We start from the raw sequence: 23878 nt of genomic DNA, 5'->3' as shown, positions 1-23878 counted from the left end.
CTTTACTCGGCAGGCTCCCTGGGCGTTAAGATCGCCAATTACGCAGCCTGTTATGGCCGCTATCAGTACGCCCTCTGGGACCAAGTTTCCACCATCATGGGATCCCTTCCTGAACAGAGTCGTAACGCTCTAAAAAAGCTGCAGAAGGAGGGTATGGTTCTGGCAAAGCAGCAGTTAAACTCTGCCAGACATTCAGGGGACATGTGCGCGAAAGCCCTCACATCGGCTATTTCCTTGCGCAGGCACGCATGGCTGAGATCCACGGCGCTTCAGCCCGACACACAAGCGTATGTCGAGGATCTTCCTTTCGACAGAGCAGGACTATTCAGCTCTACGACGGACTCGGTCCTCCAGGAGCTGGATAAAAGCATCAAAACATCCAGAAACCTGGGGGTGTCCGGACAGCGTCCTCAACCCAAGCGTCAGTGGCCTAAAACCTGGCAAAAGAAGCCATACTCCAAGTCGCCTGAGAGACAGTGGCGCTCGAAATCGGCCTCTTTCACTCGACCCTCTTATCAGTCGAAGCCCAAGTACTCCCCATCCTCCATCCAGACGGCTCGCCAGAAGGGTGCGAAGCAGGGCAAGCAGGGCCTTTGACTTTCCCCCCGATTCATCTGGCCCACAGGACTTCGACTCTGCCAAATTTTCCCTGCCTGGTCCCGTGTCACCTCAGACCAGTGGGTTTTATCGATAATCAAAATGGGTTACTGCATAGAATTTTACCGCCCCCCGTGTACCCCGAGGTTCGTCTCCACAGCGCCATCTCCGACCCTCTGCAAGGAGGTCCGGTCACTCCTTCAGAAGCACGCCATCCAGAAGGTCCCCATGGACCAGAAAGGTCGGGGGTTCTACTCCCGTTACTTTGCAGTCCCCAAACGGGACGGGGGCCTCCGGCCGATTATGGACCTGAGGGTGCTGAACGCCTTCGTGAGGTGCGACAAGTTCAGAATGACATCCTTACCGTACATCCTTCCTCTCCTGGGCAGCGGAGACTGGATGGCGACTCTCGATCTGAAAGACGCATACTTCCACATCTCCATCCACCCCCGGTATCGGAAGTATCTGCGCTTCACGGTCGGAGATGACCATTTCCAATATCGAGCTTTACCATTCGGCCTTTGTACAGCCCCAAGGGTATTCACCAAGACCATGGTGGTCATTGCCGCCCACCTGAGGTTACAAGGAGTGACACTTTTCCCATATATCGACGACTGGCTCCTGGTGGCGGAGTCGAGGGAGCAGTTGCTGTGGCACATCACAATCACCCTGGCCTTGGTGGATGAATTGGGGCTCCAGATCAACTTAAAAAAGTCTCATTTGATGCCTTCTCAGAAGGTACAATTCATCGGGGCGATCCTGGATACACGCGTATGCAGGGCGTTCCTCCCCCCCGACAGGGCGGACGCCATAGTGCAACTGGTGTCCTCTCTCCAACTGAATCCGACTGTCCCTGCGCGGAAGCTGCAACGACTTCTGGGACTCATGGCGGCGACGACGTCTGTCCTGACGTTTGCAAGACTTCGGATGAGGCCCCTACCGCTCTGGTTCCTGCGGAGTTTCAGGTGCAATGTAGAACACTCTTCCCGGTTGCTTATGGTTCCTGCAGAGATTCTGTCGTCCCTCTCCTGGTGGGGGCTGAAAAGTCGCCTGATGGAAGGGGCTCCTTTTCACAAGCCGGAGCCGACACGCACGCTCACCACGGATGCCTCCCTTTGGGGCTGGGGGGCTCACATGGGGGGCATGTGCGTGGGGGACCACTGGCCGAGCCATCACGCCCGCCAACACATAAACTTCCTCGAGTTGCTGGCCATCTTTCATGCCCTTCGCTCCTTTCAACCGCTTCTGGAGGGCAGGTCGGTAGCGGTGATGACAGACAACACCACAGCAATGGCTTATATCAATCGACAGGGGGGCACAGTGTCTCAGAGGCTCTGTCAGTTGGCCCTCCGGGTCTGGAAGCTGTGCATCTCTCGGGGAGTGTTTCTCCGAGCAACTCATCTCCCCGGGGATCGGAACGTACAAGCGGACTTTCTGAGTCAGGGCGGAGCTCTCCTGCACGAGTGGGAGCTCAACTGGGAGTTTCTGCGCCCAGTCTTCCACTATTGGGGGACTCCGGAGCTGGACGTTTTCGCTACCAGGCAAAACGCAAAATGCGACCTGTTCTGCTGCAGGGGAGGCACAGACCCCTTAGCGCTTGGGGATGGGCTCCTGGTACCGTGGAGGCATCACACAGTATACCTGTTTCCTCCTATACCGCTCCTCACCAAGGTTGCACAGAAGCTCCTGAGGGAACGTCCGAGGGGAATTCTTGTGACGCCATGGTGGCCTCGACAGCCCTGGTTCCCTCTGGTCCTCCGTCTGTCGGGGGGGACCTATCACCAGTTCCCTCAAGTGCGGAATCTCCTGCTCTCTCACCAGGGACAGGTCCTGCACCACGACATCCCGCACCTGCGCCTCACGGCTTGGCGTCTGGATCCAGATTCTCAGACAGAACCCAGTTTGTCATCCTGAACTGCAGGAAATCGTCCACGAGACGGTCGTACGCGGCTAAATGGGCCAGGTTTGCCAAGTTTGCTTCAGACCGCTCTGCGGTGCCCGAAAGGGCGGACTTATCGTTAATCCTGGACTTCTTAGTTATGCTGTTAGACAGAGGCCTGGCGCCCTCCTCGGTGCGGGTCTACCTAGCTGCTATCTCTGCAGAACATATGCCGATAGACGGCCACTTGCCCTTCACGCACCCGGACACTAAACGTTTTCTTAAGGGCATGGCGAGACTGTACCCGGCGGTCAAGGCCCCTGCGCCAGCGTGGGACCTCCCCCTAGTTCTTAAGGCATTGATGGGAAAACCGTTTGAGCCGATGGCGATGTGCCCGTCCCACCTCCTGACATGGAAAACGGCCTTCCTTGTGGCAATCACCTCGGCAAGGCGGGTCGGGGAACTGGCCGCTCTCAGGTGCGACTCTCCCTACTTGGTGTTTTCAGCTGACGGGGCCACGCTGTGCCCAGACATCACCTTCCTACCTAAGGTGGTGTCGCCGTTTCATCTCAACTCCGAGATCTACTTGCCAGTTTACTTTCCCTCTCCAGCCAATGACTCCGAGCGGGTGTTGCACGCCCTAGATGTTAAGAGGGCACTCTCCTTTTACCTGCACCGCACTGGCCCTTCCAGGAAAGATGCCAGGTTGTTCATATCCTATGCTGAGTCCTCCCTGGGGCAGCGTATCTCGTCTCAACGTTTGTCCAAGTGGATTACGGGGACAATTCGCTTGTGTTACCTTCTTCGGAAGCAGCCTCTCCCAGGACCGCTGCGTGCCCACTCGACGAGGGCAGTAGCAACGTCAGAGGTGTTCATGAAGGGAGTTCCCCTGCAGGACATCTGTAGGGCGGCCACGTGGTCCTCGGCGCACACCTTCGTGACGCACTACGCCTTGGACCTGCGGCGCAGACAAGCTTCCTCGGTGGGCCGTGCAGTGTTGCAGTCCGTTTCTGTGTGATGGACCGGCATACCCTCCACCAGGTAGGCCTGAGCTTGCTAATCTCCCACAAGTGTGATGCACAGAGACCACGAAGAAGATAAACAGGTTTCCTACCTGTAACTGATGATCTTTGAGTGGTCATCTGTGCAGTCACACTACCCGCCCACCTTCCCCACTGCAGCCGGTCCCTCCGTGGGGCTAACGCGGTGGCCAGAAGGAACTGGCGGGATGTCCGCGGCCGTCCCAGTGGGCATGCGCAGTGGGGCGTCTGGGCATGCGCACTGGGTCGGAGGCGCGGAAATCCGCAGCTTTGAAGTTTACCGATCGAGATCGGCGCTGGCGCCTACTCCCACAAGTGTGACTGCACAGATGACCACTCGAAGATCATCAGTTACAGGTAGGAAACCTGTTTTTTAAGGGGACTCTTAAGTCCCTTTAAACCCCTGCTTTCTGTTTCTCGCAGAAAACTACAAAAACAGCTTAGCAGCGGGGAAGTACTCTGCTTTTTAGGCTGTCTTATGCAGTCCCTTTAAAATTTGTAGAAGACAATCCAAAAAACAGCTAAGTGGCAGGGAGCAACTGTTCGTTGAGTTTTCTGTTAACCCTGCTGAAAGGGGGTCACAGGGCCACAAAGCATGAACTGTTTCAGTTTGCAAACAAACCTTGTGGTTCAGTTCTATTCATGGTTTGGTTTATGGTTCAGTCACGAACTGAACTGTATTTTCCCATTTCTTGCCCATTCCTAGAAATAACTATTGCTTCTTTTCTCTGAGATATATTTGAATCAATGCTTGAACGCAAATCTCAGGAATCTCCCTTTGTTCTCTTGGCAAGAAATGTTCTTTCCTCTAGATCATTCCCACTTGTTTTTCATCCCCTCTTTTGCTTTGGGACTGGGAGAAAAAAATGGCAGTATGATAATAGTGTAAATAACATTAGGGCGTTATTGAGATGGGAAGAGGTTTTGTTGAAGCAGATGGGTGTAAAGAAAAGAGATATTAGAGCACAAACAGGAAAGATGAAAGTATGAGGGAGGGGGTGATAAAAGGGTGATGAAGATTATTATCTCTGTAGGAACAGGAGGGGTTCAGATATTGTTGAAGTCACTGATGCCCCCAAAATCAACAGAGGCAATTTAAATAACCTTGGCAACAAGAATAGTGGTAGATTACTAGGGCCTTAATTGTGATGAGAAGATGAAAATCAAAGATGGCCATGCCTATAACCCAAAAACAGTTTTGGGGATGTGGTTCTTGACTATGAGATATGCCTTATTAGACACTTGCTTCTGTGTTGATGTGTTCAAAAGCTGTATTTTTCACTACATAAAGGAAATGAGGATTTTGTTTCTTTCTACCCCCTCCCTCCCTCTCATATGAGGTTTTCATAAGGCATGACTTTGATAATGGCTTTAGATACACGCACAATCTTATTATAATTGTAGTTGTTATGTTTAGTATGTATTGTGAGAAAGAACACTGCTGTGAAGCAATATAGAAATCTAATAAATAAATACATATTAAATTAGGTCACTCTCAGTTCATTGCTTCCGCCAGGCACTTTGTCATCTCAAAAGGAGAGCTACAAAAATATTATCTTAGGAAAAAGAAAAAAAAAGATGAAAGAAGAACTTCAAGGAAGTTTGGGTATGTGGCTTTGCTACGAAAGGGTAAAGAGATAAATGGAAAGTAATTTCAGAAGCATTAAAGAACATGTTTCTATGGTAACATCAAACCCACAAAGGGAGAGCAGGGAGAGGGAAAGAGAATCAGAAACAAAGAATAGATAAAATGGGGCTTCTTTTTTTTTTAGAAAACGGAAACAGCCATGTTCAAGCCCGCACACATAATATTGATAGAAATGATGATCTATTCCTTTTAATTGATTCCTTATTGAAAATGTGATGCCAGTACCACCATTCATCCATATGTGTTGAAAAATGAGCTTGAGCCATCCTTGAAAACTGAGATAACAACTCAAACTGCTTAGCTGGTGAATTTTTTTAGGGCTGAACCTTTCATTAGGTGCATTTTTGGTAAAACAGTGGATTAGGTGCAGAACCAGAAACTCCATAAACAGTATTCTCTATTCTATTGCTAAATGTCTGTTCCTGTGCATCATAACCGTGGGTCATTAGAGATGTGTTCTGCTCTAGTGACAACAGACTGGGGCAGCAGTAACCCTTTACTTTAAATTCTGATCATGGTTAGGATGGCTCCACATCAATCATACTGGCACATTCTTAAACATTTGAATTATGACATATGGGTGGAAGATACATTAGGAACATACACTAAATGTACACATTCATAGTTAGATACTACACATTTGTTTCACAGTGTCTACTCACATTACATGTGCAACAGGGAGCCACAGTATGGTTGCCAACTCTGGGTTGGGAAATACATGGAGATTTGGGGAGTAGAACCTTAGGAGGGGGGTTGAGGAAGGGACAAGACCTCAGAGGGGTATAATGCCATAGAATTCACCCTCCAAAGCAGCCATTTTCTCTAGGATAACTGACCTCTATTGTCTAGAGATCTAATTCTGGGGGAGTCTCCAGGCCCCACCTAGAGGTTTGCAACCCTATGCAACAGTCAGTCACAGTCCGCTGTCTGCATGTATATGCAGTGGATTATGTGTTTATTATTTTATCTTGCTTTTCAGCAAAAAAATATTAAACAGCTTATATAATATAAAAGATAAAGTTTTAAAAAATCCATTCTTTGTGTTCCAAGGATCACTGGATCCAGCCCCATATTTACTTTGTGGAAAGTGGGATTCAAATACTGTGGAAGTTTGCCTTTTTGTCTGATGTTCTCCTATTGGTGCTTTTATTAATGGTGACTGGAAGCAGAAGGGAGAGTATCCAGGTTTGACGGGGGGTGGGTGGGTTTCTTGGTGGGTTCACCCCCTCCATTTGATGGTCCAGTTGTCATTGTGTAGTCATTTCAGCTGTGATGATGTATAGCCAGGGTGGTCAAACTTGCTTAACGTAAGAGCCACGTAGAATAAACTTGAGATGTTTGAGAGCTGCAAGACATGAATAAATATTACACACATGTTTTTATTAAAACTTCTTTTGCACAGAAAGATAAAATACATATATATGCACTTTACAACATGACCGTGCTAGAAAGAAACTTTTTAAAAAACAAAATCTGGGAATGACAGTCCCCATAAAACCAGCATGGGGAAAGGTTAGGGAATGGGGGGGGGGGTTGCACCAGGGGGGAAGGAAATACACATGTATCATATAAATCACTGACTACTGTGCATCATTATGCATCTCTCTTTGTCTTGACACCAAGTAAATACAGCTCCTATAAAAGCTATGAAACTGAAGTGGAATCCTGCGCAGCCTTCTTTAATTCTGTCCCTCCTTCCAGTGGTTCCCTTGGCTCTTGTGCTCTCTTTCCCCACTCTATGTCTCCAGGCAATCTCTGTGGTAGAGGAGAAGAGCTTTCAAACCTGCCTGTTTCCACCTCTTTCCCTGTTTTACACATGATGGAAATAGTTGTCTACCTATGGGTCAGCACTCAGAGGTTGACTGAGGTCCTGATGCTAAGCATTAAGTTCCTCCTTGACCTCCAGGAGCTGCACAATATGTGTGAAAGGGCCACATGTGGCCCCTGAGACACAGTTTGGCCACCCTTGGTGTATACTATCCTCTGCCCCTCCCCCTTAATTTCAGACCATTATCTTGGTCTGAAAAGTCAAAAGTTTTCTTAAGGTGACTACAGTGGGGAGTGGGGAAGAGCTGCATAGGATGCTTCCAGGACAGAACAGTGTTGCATTCCTTTATCACATTCAGTATTTCTAGATTTGGAAGACAGAAATATCATGTTTACACTGGTATCTTGGTGGCAATATTTAAATGATTGTTCTGCTTTTCTTTCTTTCTTTCTTTCTTTCTTTCTTTCTTTCTTTCTTTCTTTCTTTCTTTCTTTCTTTCTTTCTTTCTTTCTTTCTTTCTTTCTTTCTTTCTTTCTTTCTTTCTTTCTTTCTTTCTTTCTTTTATAGTTGGCCTTCTACTGTTTAGGCCTTAAACAAGATATTATAATATGCACATCTTCTGTGCACTGGATAATGAACTTCATTGGCCCATTATCCTATGCCTGTGTCATGTTGAGCCTAAGAATCCTTTTGCCAGCTGGGGTGATCTTAGTTATTCTGGGGCCCTGTGCACAAGCCTAGGATGGGGCTCCAGAATCACTGCCCTCCCTCACTGGGGCTAAGCAACCAAAGGCAGTGGAGGAGCTACCACTGGGGGAGCTAGCACTGCCTCTGGAAGCAGATTGCAGATGAGGCATGAGTGGTGGCAGCTGGCAGAGACTTCTCTTTGTTGGGGCGGTGGGGTTGTGGCTTGTTGGCGGTGGGGTTGTGGAGTATGGGGCAGCAGCCCTGGTTGCCCATTGGCTAAGACCATCTCATCATCAGGCTAGTCCATTCTAGCCAGTAATCTTCTCTGCTTCTCTGTGCTTTCCACCAGCACCTCTTAACTGCGTATTTGAGTGGTTACCAACTCACTTTCCTCACCCTTGTTCCCTTCTGCTACCTGTAGTGTAGTTTCCTGTTGTTTGAATACATCAGGCAAATGCTTGTTGTCCTTCCTGCACCACTTCCTGTTCCTGAGCAGAAGAAACAATGTGTGCTGAGCTGCCCTGTCTTTTCTCTGCAGCTGCTGCAAATGTTTTTGCTTCCCCCAAACAAACTGGCCCTATGTTAGCCTTGCTTATACATGTTAGTAAATAAAATTAGGGGAAAACAGACCCTGTTCAGACAAGAAAAACAGATACAGGTTGGTATGTTTAAATGTTAACCTTGAAATTAAATGAATCCACACTTATCCTGTCCTATTCCTACATAAAAGAAAAAAAGTAAATGCCTTATGCCTTATTTGCCTATTACTTCTTGGGGCCTTTTGCTAGGAATTGTTTTGTTACAAATTATACCTGACATTTCCAGATGTTTCACAGAAAAAGCCAGATGATGTTCCTGCATCTCTAGGTTGTACAAACCATCAGCACCCCAGCAGCTGATGTGACACAAAATGCTTGTGGAGTGTGTCTGTGTTTGGGAGGGGAATGAGTGATATAAGATTTGTCAGTTCAACTGTGATAAGCACCAACAAACCAGGAGGCTTATCTGAAGCTTAAGTGTATTCATTTGAATTTCTTGGGCCTTTAAGATTGCCCTTCATATCTCATGAGAACAGGCTGTTCTGAGAATTTTTCGGGTCTGGCTTTTGGATCTAAAGCGATCACATGTGTCGGTCCTTATGAGGATTCAGGTGCAAAGGTAGATATAGAAGGGAAAATGTTGGACAGTTGTGGTTTTTGGCATAGAGGGGTGGTCAAAAACCTGATCCATGAATTTAGGCTGCTCCTTTTGCTATCTTCCTTTTTTCTACTATTTCCTTTTAATTAGGATGTCCCAGGAAAGTGTTAAAGGGCTTGTTGACATAAAGGTTTGTCTAAATAGTATGGAAAGAGAAATTTCTGCTAGAAGTGATTAGGAGAGTCTAAAAGTGGGATTTTGGCAATTCATGCTTTTTTAAAAGTTCAACTATCTTCAGATGGGAGGGAAGGTGGCATGGTATAGCCCAGTCCTGTAAGATATTGGAAGCTAAGGTAGGGTCAGTATTTGGATAGAAGACCACCAAGGAAGGCTCAGCAGAGGGAGGCAATGGCAAACCACATCTACTTCTTACTTTCTTTGAAAACCACTTTGCTGGGGTCGTCATAAGTCCCTTGCAACTTTATGGTAATTACATATGTATCGTCATTTTTTTTACATCAGTTTATTAGTTACAACAGTTTCCAATACTCTTTCTTTCCATTACTTTCCTCTCTCCCAAATGTCTTTCTTTCCCCTGAGCTATGCTCTATCTATAGGCTGATTACAGACCGGCACTTTGGGACGACTCAGAGACACCTCTGAAGTCGGCCCAAAAAATCTGTTCAGACAGCAACATCTGCCGGCCGTCCTCCTCTCGTCCTCACCCCGTCCTCTAGGCGCCTGAGACCAACTCAAAAAGCTACTACTTCTAAAGTGGTAGCAAATTTTTGAGCTAGCCGTTAGTCACCTCCCCGCTGTCTGGACGGGGAAGGGTGCAAGTGAGGTGACTTGGCATAGTGGAACTACCAAGCCGCCCCAAGCTATTCTCATTTTCTTAAAAGAAACCATTCAGAGTGCTGGAGCACTTGTGCGCATCAGCGCTTGCCCCCTAGGGGAAAAAAAGGAATCCGACTTCTGGGTCGCCTTCCCATGCGGAGGCACCCAGCTGCCTCACAGACGGGATGCGGGCGGTATGCAGGTGAGAGTGTGGAGGCTCCAAGCCGCTCCAGAATGCCTGTCTGTTCGCAGCCATATTGTCAAGAATAAAATTGTTTTCCTGCTTCCCTTCTTTTCTCGTCTTTCTTTTATTTATATGTCATACTCCATTGCTTTGAAGGTAGAAAAGGACCCCCTGATGCTAACAGCAGAGCATTATTTTTCTTTTTAACAGACTATTTCAGGAAAATTGCCAGTGTTGGAATAAGTATGCTGCTTTCAGAGTGGCTGCTGATGGCAGAAAACAAGAGCTTGTGTGTGGTATGCATGAATACATGTGCACATGTGAGAGACCTCTACTGGTTGAAGTAGAGCATTTTCTTAATCAATGTAGCTTTCTCAGGGGTGCTTCACAATTCAGACCTACTCCAAATCAGTATCCAAGGTGATGTGAAGCAATGCTAGCTGGACTGGTTTCAACATTCCTTTTCTCATATTCATTATTAAATGCATCTATTGGAGCTCTCAGAATTTCTTTTTTGCAGCCTCCTAGTCCAAATTAAGCCTTTGTGGCCGAAATAATTTTATTTGCTCCCAGATTTTATTTGCTACTTCTCCTCCTCTTTTTCTCGCTTCCTGTTGCTGCTATGCCTTTGTGCATATGTACATTGCCCACAGATCTGCAAATCATATGGTATCTTCTCTGTAATCAGTATGCATCTATAGATAAACAAAGGACATATTAGCCTTCCATGTAATGGTTAGTTATTTGTAAAGAAGGTTCCATTCTGTATGACGCATATGAACATATGCTTTTGGTATACCTAGCCCAGTACTTTGAGTAGCAGTAGGTTTCTAGAGTATCTAGTGTCTCAGCTATTATATTTGTGGTGTTTTCAATCCAAAGATGCCATGAATATGGCCCTTTTCTCATGCTCTGCCTATGAACTATGATCTTTTACTAAGCATGCTTGCTTCCAATTTATTTTTTTCTGATAAAAGAGACACTGAAATTGCATCAAGTGCTTAATTCAGAAAAGGTTTTCCTTGTTGTAGTCAAATCCTTCATGTCATACTTAGGACAAATAAATATGAAATTGAGTTTCACCCAAAATATTAAGAGGTATGTTTAATTATTTTTATTTATTTTATTTTATTTATATCCCGCCCTACCCCACCAAAGCGGGCTCAGGGCGGCTTACAACACAAGGATTCTAACATAAAATTCAAATTTTAAATATAATAAGAATATACATAATTAGAAAATTAAAACATTAAAAACATTAAAAATTAGAGAGGAGGGCCAAATAGAGTGCCCATCAGCTTTTATGTAAGAACACGTTTATAGTTCACCTGACTAACTGCATTATCATGGACTAGGGGAGCACAAGAGGTTAAATAGAAAGAGGTGTTCAGTACTGTTGAAGTGGTAAAGTGGTTAATGTGTCAGGCTATGGACAAAGAGATTGTGGTTCAGAAACCTACCCTTCTATGAAGTTTGTTCTGAGAAACTTCTTTCACCCTAGCTGGCATTTGTGGAAATAAAATGGGGTGATAAGCACCATCTATGCTGACCAGAACTCATTGGGGGAAGGACGGGATAAAACAGTGTCACAGATTAGAAGTAAAACTCTGGCATCACTTATCATTAACTTGAAAGAAGAATGGATTAATGCCTAGGAGTTGCAGTCCCGAGTTGTATTTTAATGCTCTTTTTGAATCTTCTTATTGTGTTTTTGTAAGGTGTTTCCTTTCTAAATTAATTTGAAAACTATAAAGAAATTTCTTGGATTGAAGTTTATATACTTTGTTGGTATTAACTCTATTTTTGAAGATATAGTTGTGGTTATATCAAACCATACTCTTGTCAAGTCTCAGGTAGCAGAGGATAAGTAAAACAGAATGTGACCCTCGAGTGATATTTGAATCAATGTATATTAAAAGTGTGAATGGGTATTACACTCAGCAGAATAATTTTAAAACTGGATATTACTTCAACATCTATTACCAACATAACCATTAAAAGTTAGGAAATCATTACAGTCCTCATTCAACCTTTGCAACCTACAACTTGACTTCATCATCTTAGCATTACTTCACCCACAGTTACCACCCACTGCATACATGCCTTCTGTCTCCGAGTTTGGGAACTGGGCTTCTTTCCCAATTCCTTTCCTGTTTCCACCTTTCCACATTTAAAGTGATTTTTAATGAAAGTGCTTCAGTGCTTTTGTGTATAAGCAACAGTTCAGTGACTATTTTTCTCTCTACACCAAAGGGACTTTCAGGTACAGGTACCTCGATGTGAACATTAATCCAAATTATGGCTACACCTTTGTCTCCAAGTTTCTTCACCATTTCACATTCGTGCAATATCCCATTTTTTCATCAGCTCTTTCACCAAGGATTGCTATTTCTACATTTTGAAGCTTTGCTGAATTGCTTACAAGAAACCCTTTCCTTGCAAGAATACAAACCGTGGCACCATTCTGGGAGCATTTTCCTCTCAGTGTTCTTTTCATACCTTCTGCATCTGCATGTTACTGCCACTCTCAGACTTCAGTGTCTCTTTTCTAATGAAGCACAGAGACTTAATATATAAAGCAAGCTGCCATGATAGAAAACTGAAGTCTGTCATAAAATTGAACATCACTTTTGTAAAATTTGGCCTAGCTGAGAAATAATACAGTTTTATGAAATAATTTTAAGGGCAAAGGGATATTGTGTGTATGCATGTTTGTAGTCTGGCATTCTTTGTCAGTGTTGAAGACAATGCAATATTTCAAATAAGGAAGGTGTTTAAATATTTAATGTATACATATTTTCCTAAAGCATTAGAAAACCAATTTTCTTTCTGAAATATTATCATGCCAAATTGGGAGACTAAATGTCAGTAAAGTGTGAAACTGCGTTGAGTGCAGAGCTCAGCATGGTCCTCCTAAATCTGGAGTCACAATCAACTGTTAGCAGTATTGTTAGTACTAGTATTGGTTGTGATCCTGTTAGTAGTATTGGTTGTGATCCTGGCATTACAAAGCAAATGAGAGCCAGATGGAAGATATCCCTTGCTGAATTGTGTGTATATCATGCTGTCTGTAGGCTATGATGCTGGAAAATTTGATCACTCCTGGGAAACTGTGAGAAATATTTAATGTTTATATTTTTTGTCTTCATAAATGCTGCAACACATCTACAACCATCACTGTAGAAATTTAAGTACATTCTCAGCAATAGTAATAACATTTCAATGCTGACTTTTGGAATCTTCACAATTTTGGATGCCTGAAGGTGCTTAGCAAGTAGTATCTACTATTCTTATCTGCAGATCTCTTTGTTTCAATAGGACAATTGTCTCAGTCTGAGAATTTGTAAAGAACAAATGCAGTACTGAGGCAGTTCGGCTTTTCTGGGAGTAAGCCCCACTGAAGAAAATGGGACTTACTTCTGAGTACACCTGCCGCAGAGTACTCCCTGATTTTAGGAGGGAATAAAGAACAAACATTTAGATAATAAGTTTGTGTTCCAAAGGCATGCAGAGGCAGAGTTAGAAATCAATTGTAAGTCTGGGAATCCAGTTGAGGGCTAAACTAGATGTGGTGGTATCTTTGGGGCTGCTGTGAGGAAGCCACTGCTGTTTTTAAGTCATTTTAAAATTCTGTGCATGCTGTGCATTAGCTTCTCCCATACCTTTTCAAGTGTCAAAATATCCACAAAGGATGGGATATGGGCATTTCAGCACTTGATAAGGGGAGGACAAGAGTGCCTCAACTTGCCTGATCATGTTTTTACAGCATTTTAAAATGATTTTAAAATAGGGATAGCATCTTGTTTGGCCCTGAGGCTCCGTAAAATCAAGGTCAATGCATGAAATCCTGTGGCAGAGAATTACCTGTAGCACCCACCTTCATGGAGACAAGGCATTTAGACTCCAGGTGAACTATGGAGCAAGCAGTCCAGAAGTGGAAGATACCTATGTATGCAGCCAACTGCTTCATCCCAAAGGAAGATTAGCCCTGTGCCTCACAGAATCAGGGCAGGAGGATGCATAAGAGATGGAAGACAGTAAGCCAAGGCCCTAGGATAATACAGCATCCGTCAATGTCTGGTTATATTCCATTTTCTTCTTTTTGTGAAATATGACTTTGATCCTAAGTTATGTGTGCATGTGTTTCCATTCCTTATCTCACAATGGGAAAAGTCTAGGCTTATCACTCGTCATACAAGCACATATTCCATAGTTATTTAATTTTCTATTAATTTTCTATTAACTCCCCTACATCTGTCTTCATAGGTATATATGTAGGATGTTTTGATATGAGGTGTTTGTCTTTAGATAAGTCTGTAATGATATTTTCTGGTTCATAAGTAAAAGAATATACAAATTGGAGAACTGTCACAGTAATGGAATATTTTAAGACCCTTCATTAAGGGTAGACTCCACAAGAGGAACTACCAACCTTTTATTTGTCATTATCAGCATAATTTGTATGCTAGGGGTCAACAAGGAAGAGAGCAATAATTAGGAAATATCGCTTCAAAATAGGTATCAACTCTCCAGGGATTGAACAGAGTAATTCCCCATCTTCCTTTAACTGTGGGCCAAACTGTGTGTGGGGTTTTTTTTGGGTGGTGGTGGTGATTTAGGGTTCATATTTAACTCCAAAGTTATGCAACTGCTGGGGTCATTCTGGCTATGAAAAATGGTATGGAGGCGAAGACAGGAGTCTGTCTTTCCACATGCCATAGTTCCCAGAAGAGTTGGCTATTCCGTTCTGTTGCAGTATAGCTGTGAAGGGAGCAACTCTGGTGTGGGGATCCCTGACATGTCACCCAAACCCACAATGTGTAGTCTGGTCCTGTCTCTCAGCTGCTCTCGCTAGCTCCCTCTGTTTTCTGTGGATTCTCTAAATTGTTTTGCACCCTAGCACTGTCCTTATGATATGATGACACTGAGCACAGAGCTTCAGGTGAGTTTAAGCATGTGAAGTTTTTCCTGGCTTAGAGATTCTGGCTGGTTTCACACTGTGAAATTGATACAATTTTATCTTGTTGTGAAAAAATCTGCTTCAGTTTGAACCATTCTGGGCTTTCAGACAGCTGCTGCTGAAGCGGCAGGATCCTGGCAGCGGTCCGTGGTTGCCCATTCACATTGCTAGCCTGGCTCAACCACGGACCTGCTGTGGAAAGGGTTGTCTTTTTTTAAAAAGCCCCTGTGTGTGCACTCAGTCGGAGAAGCACTCAAGCACACCTCCGAGAGGTGCTGGGGGGTAAAAAACCCTGACTTTGCCAGAAGTAGCTTGGCACAATCACACAGCTCTTCCGCTTATGAGTCACCCCAGTGCATTCAGACAGCAGCCGCTTAAGTGATCTATATCTGATTCAGGGAGATGGTACCAGGGAAATCCAGGTAGCTTTATGATGTGGATAGGAGGTGTCTGGAGACGGGGTGACTACCGGTTCGGCTCGGAGGGCAGATGTGCTCATGTGATCATGCACTTTTAATCTGAATGGGAGGTGGGGCTAGGTCAGACCAAATCTCCTGTGTGAAACCACCCACAATGTTGGCAAAAGTTTCATCTGTTTAATTTCTTTTTAAAATCAGTTTTCTATTAAAAGCACAGGAACAAGGCTGGCAAATATTCTTCTTCCTCAGCTGCTTTGAGGCTATTTCAGGTTAGGGCTATTTCAGGTCGGAAAGGTAGCATAGGTGAAAGACTTAAACCTTCTTCCCATGTGTCATTATCCTGATTTGAAGTAAGGCCACACATAACTAGACATTAAGTTGTGAACACAGAACTCCCAATCCATATCTGTCCACTGGCCATATGGCAGACACTGGGACTTTTTGACACGCAAAATTAGTTTCACCTTTCTTGAAAAGCAAAGAGAGACGTTCTCATTGGTTGTCTTTTCTGCTTGTCAATGCTTGAGATTCTCTGTCTTCACTGTGGAAGACAAGAAGTGTTTGCCCGCTCCAGAACCACTAATTTTGGAAGGGGTGTTGAAAGACCTGAGTCAGATTGAGGTGACAAGAGAGGAAGTCCTACAACTGATAGACGAATTAAAAACAAATAAGTCACCAGGTCCGGATAGCATACATCCAAGAGTTCTGAAAGAACTCAAAGTTGAACTTGTGGATCTTCTGACAAAAATATGTAATCTTTCATTGAAATTTGCCTCCGTTCCTGAGGACTGGAAGGTAGCAAATGTCACCCCCATCTTTAGAAAGGGTTCCAGAGGAGATCCATGGAATTACAGGCCAGTCAGTCTGACTTCAATACTGGGAAAGTTGGTAGAAACCATTATCAAGGACAGAATGAGCAGGCACACTGATGTACATGGGTTATTGAGAAAGACTCAGCATGGGTTCTGTAAAGGAAGATCTTGCCTCACTAACCTGTTATAGTTCTTTGAGGGGGTGAACAAACATGTGGACAAAGGAGACCCAATAGATATTGTTTACCTTGACTTCCAGAAAGCTTTTGATAAAGTTCCTCATCAAAGGCTCCTTAGAAAGCTCAAGAGTCATGGAGTAAAAGGACAGGTCCTCTTGTGAATCAAAAACTGGCTAATTAATAGGAAGCAGAGAGTGAGTATAATTGGGCAATCTTCGCAGTGGAGGACAGTAAGCAGTGGGGTGCTGCAGGGCTCAGTACTGGGTTCCATGCTCTTTAACTTGTTCATAAATGATTTGGAGTTGGGAGTGAGCAGTGAAGTGGCCATGTTTGCAGATGACACTAAATTGTTCAGGGTGGTGAGAACCAGAGAGGATTGTGAGGCACTCCAAAGGGATCTGTTGAGGCTGGGTGAGTGGGCCTCAACGTGGCAGATGAGGTTCAATGTGGCCAGATGCAAAGTAATGCACATTGGGGCCAAGAATCCCAGCTACAAATACAAATTGATGGGGTGTGAACTGGCAGAGACTGACCAAGAGAGAGATCTTGGGGTCTTGGTAGATAACTCACTGAAAATGTCAAGACAGTGTGCGATTGCAATAAAAAAGGCCAACGCCATGCTGGGAATTATTAGGAAGGGATTTGAAAACAAATCAGCCAGTATCATAATGCCCAGTATAAATCGATGGTGCGGTCTCATTTGGAATACTGTGTGCAATTCTGGTCACCGTACCTCAAAAAGGATATTATAGCATTGGAGAAAGTCCAGAAAAGGGCAACTAGAATGATTAAAGGGTTGGAACACTTCCCCTATGAAGAAAGATTAAAACGCTTGGGGCTCTTTAGCTTGGAGAAACGTCGACTGCAGGGTGACTTGATAGAGATTTACAAGATAATGCATGGGATGGAGAAAGTAGAGAAAGAAGTACTTTTCTCCCTTTCTTACAATACAAGAACTCGTGGGCATTCAATGAAATTGCTGAGCCGTCAGGTTAAAATGGATAAAAGGAAGTACTTCTTCACCCAAAGGGTGATTAACATGTGGAATTCACTGCCACAGGAGGTGGTGGTGGCTACAAGCATAGCCAGCTTCAAGAGGGGGTTAGATAAAAATATGGAGCAGAGGTCCATCATTGGCTATTAGCCACTGTTTATTTATATATGTTTGTGTGTGTATATAATTTTTTTGGCCACTTTGTGACACAGAGTGTTGGACTGGATGGGCAATTGGCCTGATCCAACATGGCTTCCCTTATGTTCTTATGTTCTTACTATTCCAAATACTTTCTAGTCCCAAAAAGAGATGGAGGAAAATGGTCCATCATGAACCTGAGAGGACTCAACAGATACATTGTATTTGAGAGCCCCTTTGCATTTAAAGTTCTGAATTCAGGTAGGAAAAATCCAATGCATGGCTGTAGGATGGAGGAGACTTGTCTTAGCAGTAATATGTGCAAAAAGGATCTAGGGGTCTTAGTGGACTATATGCTGAACATGAGTCAACAGTGTGATGTGGCTAAAAAGGCAAATGCAATTTTGGGCTCTATCAAGAGAAGTATAGTGCCCAGATCATGTGAAGCGATGGTATCGCTTTACTCTGCTCTCGTAAGACCTCACCAGGAGTATTGTTCTTAGTTTTGGGCACCACATTTTAAGAAGGATATAGACAAGCTGGTCCAGAGGAGGGTGATGAAGATTTTGAAGGGTCTGGAGACCAAGTCCTATGAAGAAAGGTTGAAGGTGCTGGGCATGTTTAGCCTGGAGAAGAGGTGGCTGAGAGGTGATATGATTACCATCTTCAAGTACTCGAAGGGCTGTCATATAGAGGATGGTGTGGAATTGTTTTCTGTTGCCCCAGAAGGTAGGACCAGAACCAATGCGTTGAAATTAAATCAAAAGAGTTTCCAGCTCAACATTAGGAAGAGCTTCCTGACCGTTAGAGCGGTTCCTCAGTGGAACAGGCTTCCTAAGGAGGTGGTGGGCTTTCCTTCCTTGGAGATTTTTAGAGGCCATCTGACAGCAATGAAGATCCTATGAATTTAGGGGGAGGTATTTGTGAGTTTCCTGCATTGTACAGGGGGTTGGACAAGATGACCCTGGAGTTCCCTTCCAACTCTGTGATTCTATGATCCACAAAACAAAGTTTTGCATGTTGACTCCTTAATCCATACTTTTTCTCATCCCATCTCAAGCATGGTTAGCATTCATAGACCACAAGGAGGCTTACTTCCATGCTACCATCAGACCACAACACCAACATTTCCTGCAATTCACTGTGGGTCCTCTTCATTTCTAGTACTAGGTACTTCCCTTTGGCATTTTGACTGCTCCAATAGTATTCACAAAGTACATATCTGTGGTAGCTGCAGCTCTACATCTTCAAGGTGTATTTGTATTCCCCTATATAGACAACTGGCTCCTTGTGACACCATCAGCCCCTCACCTCAACAATGATATTCAAACCATGCTGACTCTGCTCAACAATTTGGGTCTGTGAACTACAAGAAGTCTCTACTACAACCCTCCCAGCTGTTGTGGTTCATTGGGACCCAAATAAACACAGTGAAGAACATGCCTTCCTGCTCATGGACAGAGCAACTACATTACAAAATTCTACCTAAAACTTTTTGATGTTTCCTGCACAGACCTCTCACTCAGCTCAGAGACATCTTGGGCTTAGGGCCTCCGCAACCTTTGCTGTTCCTATGGCCAGACTCCGTATGTGATTCCTACAGTTCTGGTTCAACAGAGACACGCATGCCTGCCCAACCTTCCCCTCTGCTGGATTTCTGGATTCTCTGATAGGACATGTGGTCTATCTCCTCTTATATGAATGCAATTTCTATTTTGCTGGAAGTACAGCACATCAATTGAGGACCAGAATTTTGGAGCATAGAAGTCAAATTAGGAATCAGGTTAGGGATGCTCCTCTTGTGAGCCATTTTATAGGAAAAGGGCATGATGTGGACAGTTTTCAGTTTTTTGTTCTATATAGATATATGAATAGGGGAACAATTGAGGATGCATATAAAATTTTATTGCAACAGGAATGTTTCTGGACTCATAGATGGAATAGTACTGCCCCACATGGATTAAATTTGTCTATTGTAAATGTTTTGTAATGGTTTCTATTTGTTACAGAATACATGTTAGTAACTGCTTGAATATGTATGTTAGTGACTGTTTTGCAAAATAGATTGGACTGTACATGTTTGAATGGAGGCTTTGCACTTTAATTTGAAAACAGGTGCAATTAATTAGGGCTTTATAGCTTTAGACCTCGAAGCAGTTCTTTGCCTTGAACCATTTGAGCTTGTTGCCTGTATAGAAACTTTGTGGAGACCTTGGGTCCCAAGTGAATGTTTACTGTGTGCTGGATTGTAAGTATGTCTTTTAAAATGTATCTTGGATGTGTATTGTCTTGTTAATAAGAATCCACAAAGGCAGCAAGTGACAACATATATCCAGACTTTAGAAAAAATTTTCCTGGTCATGCTTGTTTCCCATGTTCAATTTGGAACTAAGCAAGAAACATATAATCAGATAATAATAACACTAGTGCATGGAAATTTATCAAAAACACACAAATGGATAGATCTTTACTACTAATAGATATAATACATACCCAATGCCTGAATAAATTTTATATGCAGCAAATGCTATTTCCGATTCACAAAAGGCAAAATAGTTCTCAACAGGCTCAAGAGTATAATTCCAAAAAAAACCAGAATCCATTCATTTGTGATTACTATCAGCTGGAACAGCACTTGAAAATTTAAAGGGGGCTGTCCTCAAGTACAGTCTTGGTGGAGCTATTTGGAGTCTTTTGACTGTGGGGTGAAAGTTCGGGCTGTGAGGACTGTGTTTATGAATGTTGCCACCTGTGTTTATGAATGTTGCCACCTGTGTCAATGTTGAAAGAGTGTTTTTCTGCTTTGTGGACTGGTGGTCATTGTTTTCATTTTAAGAGTAAAGTTTATTGAAGTTACAAAGAATACATTGAAATATTTCATTATAATCTTGTAAGTTTTTAAATTCTTTATTACAAGTGTACACTCATGCAGTTTTTATTATTATGGTTTTTATTTTAAATGGTAGCAGCATTTTTAGAGTGGCCATAAAGATGCCACCATATCAGACTTGACACTTATTTTTGAGTCCTTCAGGTGACAAGTTTAGCAGGAGTCTATTCTGGAACTTGTAAAGAAGGGAAGTGTGTGGAGTATGGTGATTATTACTTCAAGTAGGCTTCACTTTTAGATCTGTTTTCAGTGCCAGAACTGAGGAGCATGTTAAGTACCAGTGGGCAGCAAAGTGCCTTGGAGCTTGTTCAGTAGGGATGGGCACAGACAAGAAAATGCTGGTTCGGTTCACAAACAGAACTGGACCAGTCCCCAGACCAGTTTGTGAACCAAATCACAGCCTGGTTTGCGATCCAGTTCGCAAACTGGTCTGGTTTTTTAAAAGCCCCCCACAGGGGCTTGAGGCTCCAAAATGGCAGGTTGTTTCCAGATTGCTCTCCTCAATGTACCCACCAAATTTGGTTCACATTGGACTTCGAGGGACTGAGTCACAGACCCCTAAAAATGGTCATTCAGTGCAATGCTTTTCAAAGGGATGTTACCTCTTCTGGTTCAGGAGTGACAAAAACTGACCTGGGTGAGCTAGAGGCCTTCAATGCACACAGTTCCTCCCTGGGGTGACCCTCCACATGGCCCACATGTTACATGCATGTCAGAATTGAGGGGATCCAAGTAGCAGACCACGAAGCAAGGTGCCTCCAGGAAACTGTTTTTGGGGGAGTTGTCTAGCGCCTGTTTGAGACACTATAGTGGAGACACTACAGGTATCAGACTTCCAGATTACTTCCCCAAGGATCACCCACATGGCTGCAGGTGACTGTGTCTTCCTGGGACCAGCCACCCAGCCCTGGTGACATGGTGACTGATTGGGGGCACAGCTGTAGTAGGGGGCACTAGTGGACTAAGCTAAGGGAATGTGTGGGAATATGTGGCAGAAGAGAAAGGATGCTTTTTTGGAGGAGCAGAAAGGGTACCCCAAAGCTTGGGAAGAGGGCAGTTAGCCAAGCCCCCAGAAATCTGTAGGTAGTTTGGGTGCTCGAGTGGGAGGGGAGAGAGGAAACCCCACAGGCAGAAACTCAGACAACATAGGAAGAAATGGGGTGCTTTTGGGAGGAGCAGAAAGGGGACCCCACAGCCAGGAAAGAGGGAAGTTAGCCAAGACCCCCAGAAATCTGTAGTGAGTGGGAGAGGAGAGAGGATACCCCCCAGGCAGAGACCCAAGCAATGCAGGAAGAAATGGGTTGTTTTATGGAGCAGCAGAAAGGGGACCCCACAGCCAGCATTCAGAGAAAAGGGGCAGTTTTCAGAACCCACAAAAGTGAACAGTCCACCCCCAAATCAAATCAAAAACTTGTTTTAAAAGAAAAAAAAAATCTATCCATGTTTCCCACTCCTCACAGCAAAGAAAAAGATGGGGGGGGGGGAGAAATGTAGCACTGAATGCAAGGAAAGGAGAAATACTACTAATAATAATACTAATACTAATAATACTAATTATTATTATTATTATTATTATTATTATTATTATTATTATTATTATTATTATTATTATTATTATTATTATTATTATTATGTATCCCGCCCTCCCCGCCGAAGCAGGCTCAGGGCAGCTAACAGGACATGGTCTACACCATGATTTGTATAAAACAATTTTAAAATACAGTTAATAAATACATTTAAAAACAGTTACATAAAAAATTAAAACTACAAGGAGAAAAAGGAGAGAGGTGATGCTTTTACTCTGGCAGTTTGTATAGAGGCCAGGAGATTCAACAAGTTTCTCCACCCACCCCAGTAATTTCCCTCCTCAGTCCACCATTCTTTCACGCTCAAGGAGAACAAGACTCACAAAAACCGGACACAAACAGAGGACAGGAATGCGCCTCCAGTGATTATATACATTCCCCCCCCTCCATCCTGAGGAAGTCAGATTTATGCCTGTCATTGAAAATCAGACTGTCACTATTGGTCCCTTGATGGCTGGAAATATCCCACCCATACCCACTTTTCAGTGTGAAACTCCATGGGTGGAGTTTCTTTGCCGAGAGTGCACAAATGGTTCTGAACTGGGCAGAACATTCGGAGACTTCCTGGTCCGAACATGTGACTTTCGAACCAAGCTGTCCGAGCCTCAAACAAGGTAAAATCCAGGCCAGATTTTAGTTCGATGTTCGGGTCTGTGCCTATCCCTATTGTTCAGGGTGTCTTTTCTATCATTACTGAACAGGATCAGGTATAACTGCTGTTGTTGTTTTCACAAGGAGTACATAACTATGCAGGGATTTTCAAATATATCAGAAGAGTCTATATTAAAAGTTAAAACTTCTTTTTAATGGATGTAATAGATGACTTTTGCAGGAAGGCTTAATAGGTCAAGCTATTGGACAAATAATATTGGTAAACAAAAGCATTCATTTCACCTCAGTGCTTGCCTTGAGTTGTCAGAACAGTTTAATGTGCATTTGTCTAGAACAGAATACATGACCTTTGAAATCACTTTTGAAGTTTTCTCCTATGTGTGTCTGCTGAACATACATTTGTTCTATATTTTGGAGGGAGGGAAATCAGCTTATGGGCAGGGGAAATGGCCATCAGAAAAAGGCACTTCCCCCAGTTGCTTATTTTCAAATTATGACCTCCCAAGCCCACTTTTCATTGAAATAAATGGGAGAAAGAAACATGAAATTGCATGTGATATCTACCTTGACCTTTAGAAATAGGTAAGATTCCTTACAGTGAATTCTTTATATTTATTACTAATACAGTAACTATAGCAAATTGAGGATTTTCCTTGAGGAGCACTTATAAGATACTTATTGATTTTTTTACAGTCGTTTGTTAATAATATACTTGCACTAATACAGTATTGTTGGGCATTTGATATGACCTGTGGAAGAAACTGATTATCATATTAGCAGTGTGCTGTCCATTAAATGGGAAGGATCTGCTCTACTTGTGGGGGGGCAGGGAATATTTATTTTCATGTATTATATTTGTTTCTCTTTTCTTCTTTTCCTTTTTTTGTTTCTCAGTTTAGTTTCTAGCTGATCTAAGCCATATATTAGGTAAATTCATAGTGTTGTTAAAATTCAAAATGTATATCCTTGGACAGAGACTTCTGGCAGTTTTGTTAGTGAAAAAGCCATGTATCCTAATTCCCCCCCCCTTTCCTTTCTCTCCTAGGTACCTGATTAATGTCACCTTTGAAGGAAGAAATTTGTCTTTCAGTGAGGACGGCTACCAGATGCACCCCAAATTGGTTATCATTCTTTTGACCAAGTCAAGAACATGGGACAGGGTAAGATATCTTTGGTTATTTTCAGACTAGGATTGGGAGATAGGGCTTTCCAAGGGCTGGTTTTCAAGAAGAAAGTTCTGTCTTTTAACATCTCAGCTGATTATTTAAAACAGCTGATTACTGGTTAAACATATAACACCATGGACATTCTATGTTAGGGCTGAACCTGTGTTGGAAAATACCTGGAGTCTTTGCTGGTGGATCTGGGAGAAGATGGGGTTTGGGGAGGGGAGGGCCTCAACATGGTACAATGCCATAGAGTCCACCCTTCAAAGTAGCCATTTTCTCTGGGGGAGCTGATCTCTGCCAGCTAGAGATCAGTTGTAAAAGTGGGAAATCTCCAGGCCTTAC

General features: G+C 43.6%; 1 protein-coding gene across 1 annotated transcript in view; it reads left to right on the top strand.

Moving 5' to 3' along the window:
• GRIN2B (glutamate ionotropic receptor NMDA type subunit 2B) overlaps positions 1-23878 on the top strand; it is a 502950-nt gene that overhangs the window by 305647 nt on the left and 173425 nt on the right. The window contains exon 4 of the mRNA XM_060245306.1: positions 23413-23527. Coding sequence (XP_060101289.1) covers positions 23413-23527 — 115 coding nt within the window. The remainder of the gene's footprint in view (positions 1-23412; positions 23528-23878) is intronic.

This window comes from Heteronotia binoei, chromosome 8, assembly GCF_032191835.1.
Source record: "Heteronotia binoei isolate CCM8104 ecotype False Entrance Well chromosome 8, APGP_CSIRO_Hbin_v1, whole genome shotgun sequence".
Classification (NCBI taxonomy): domain Eukaryota; kingdom Metazoa; phylum Chordata; class Lepidosauria; order Squamata; family Gekkonidae; genus Heteronotia; species Heteronotia binoei.
The sequence above is the reverse complement of the archived record's forward strand: the minus strand, read 5'-3'. Positions and strand labels throughout refer to the sequence as shown.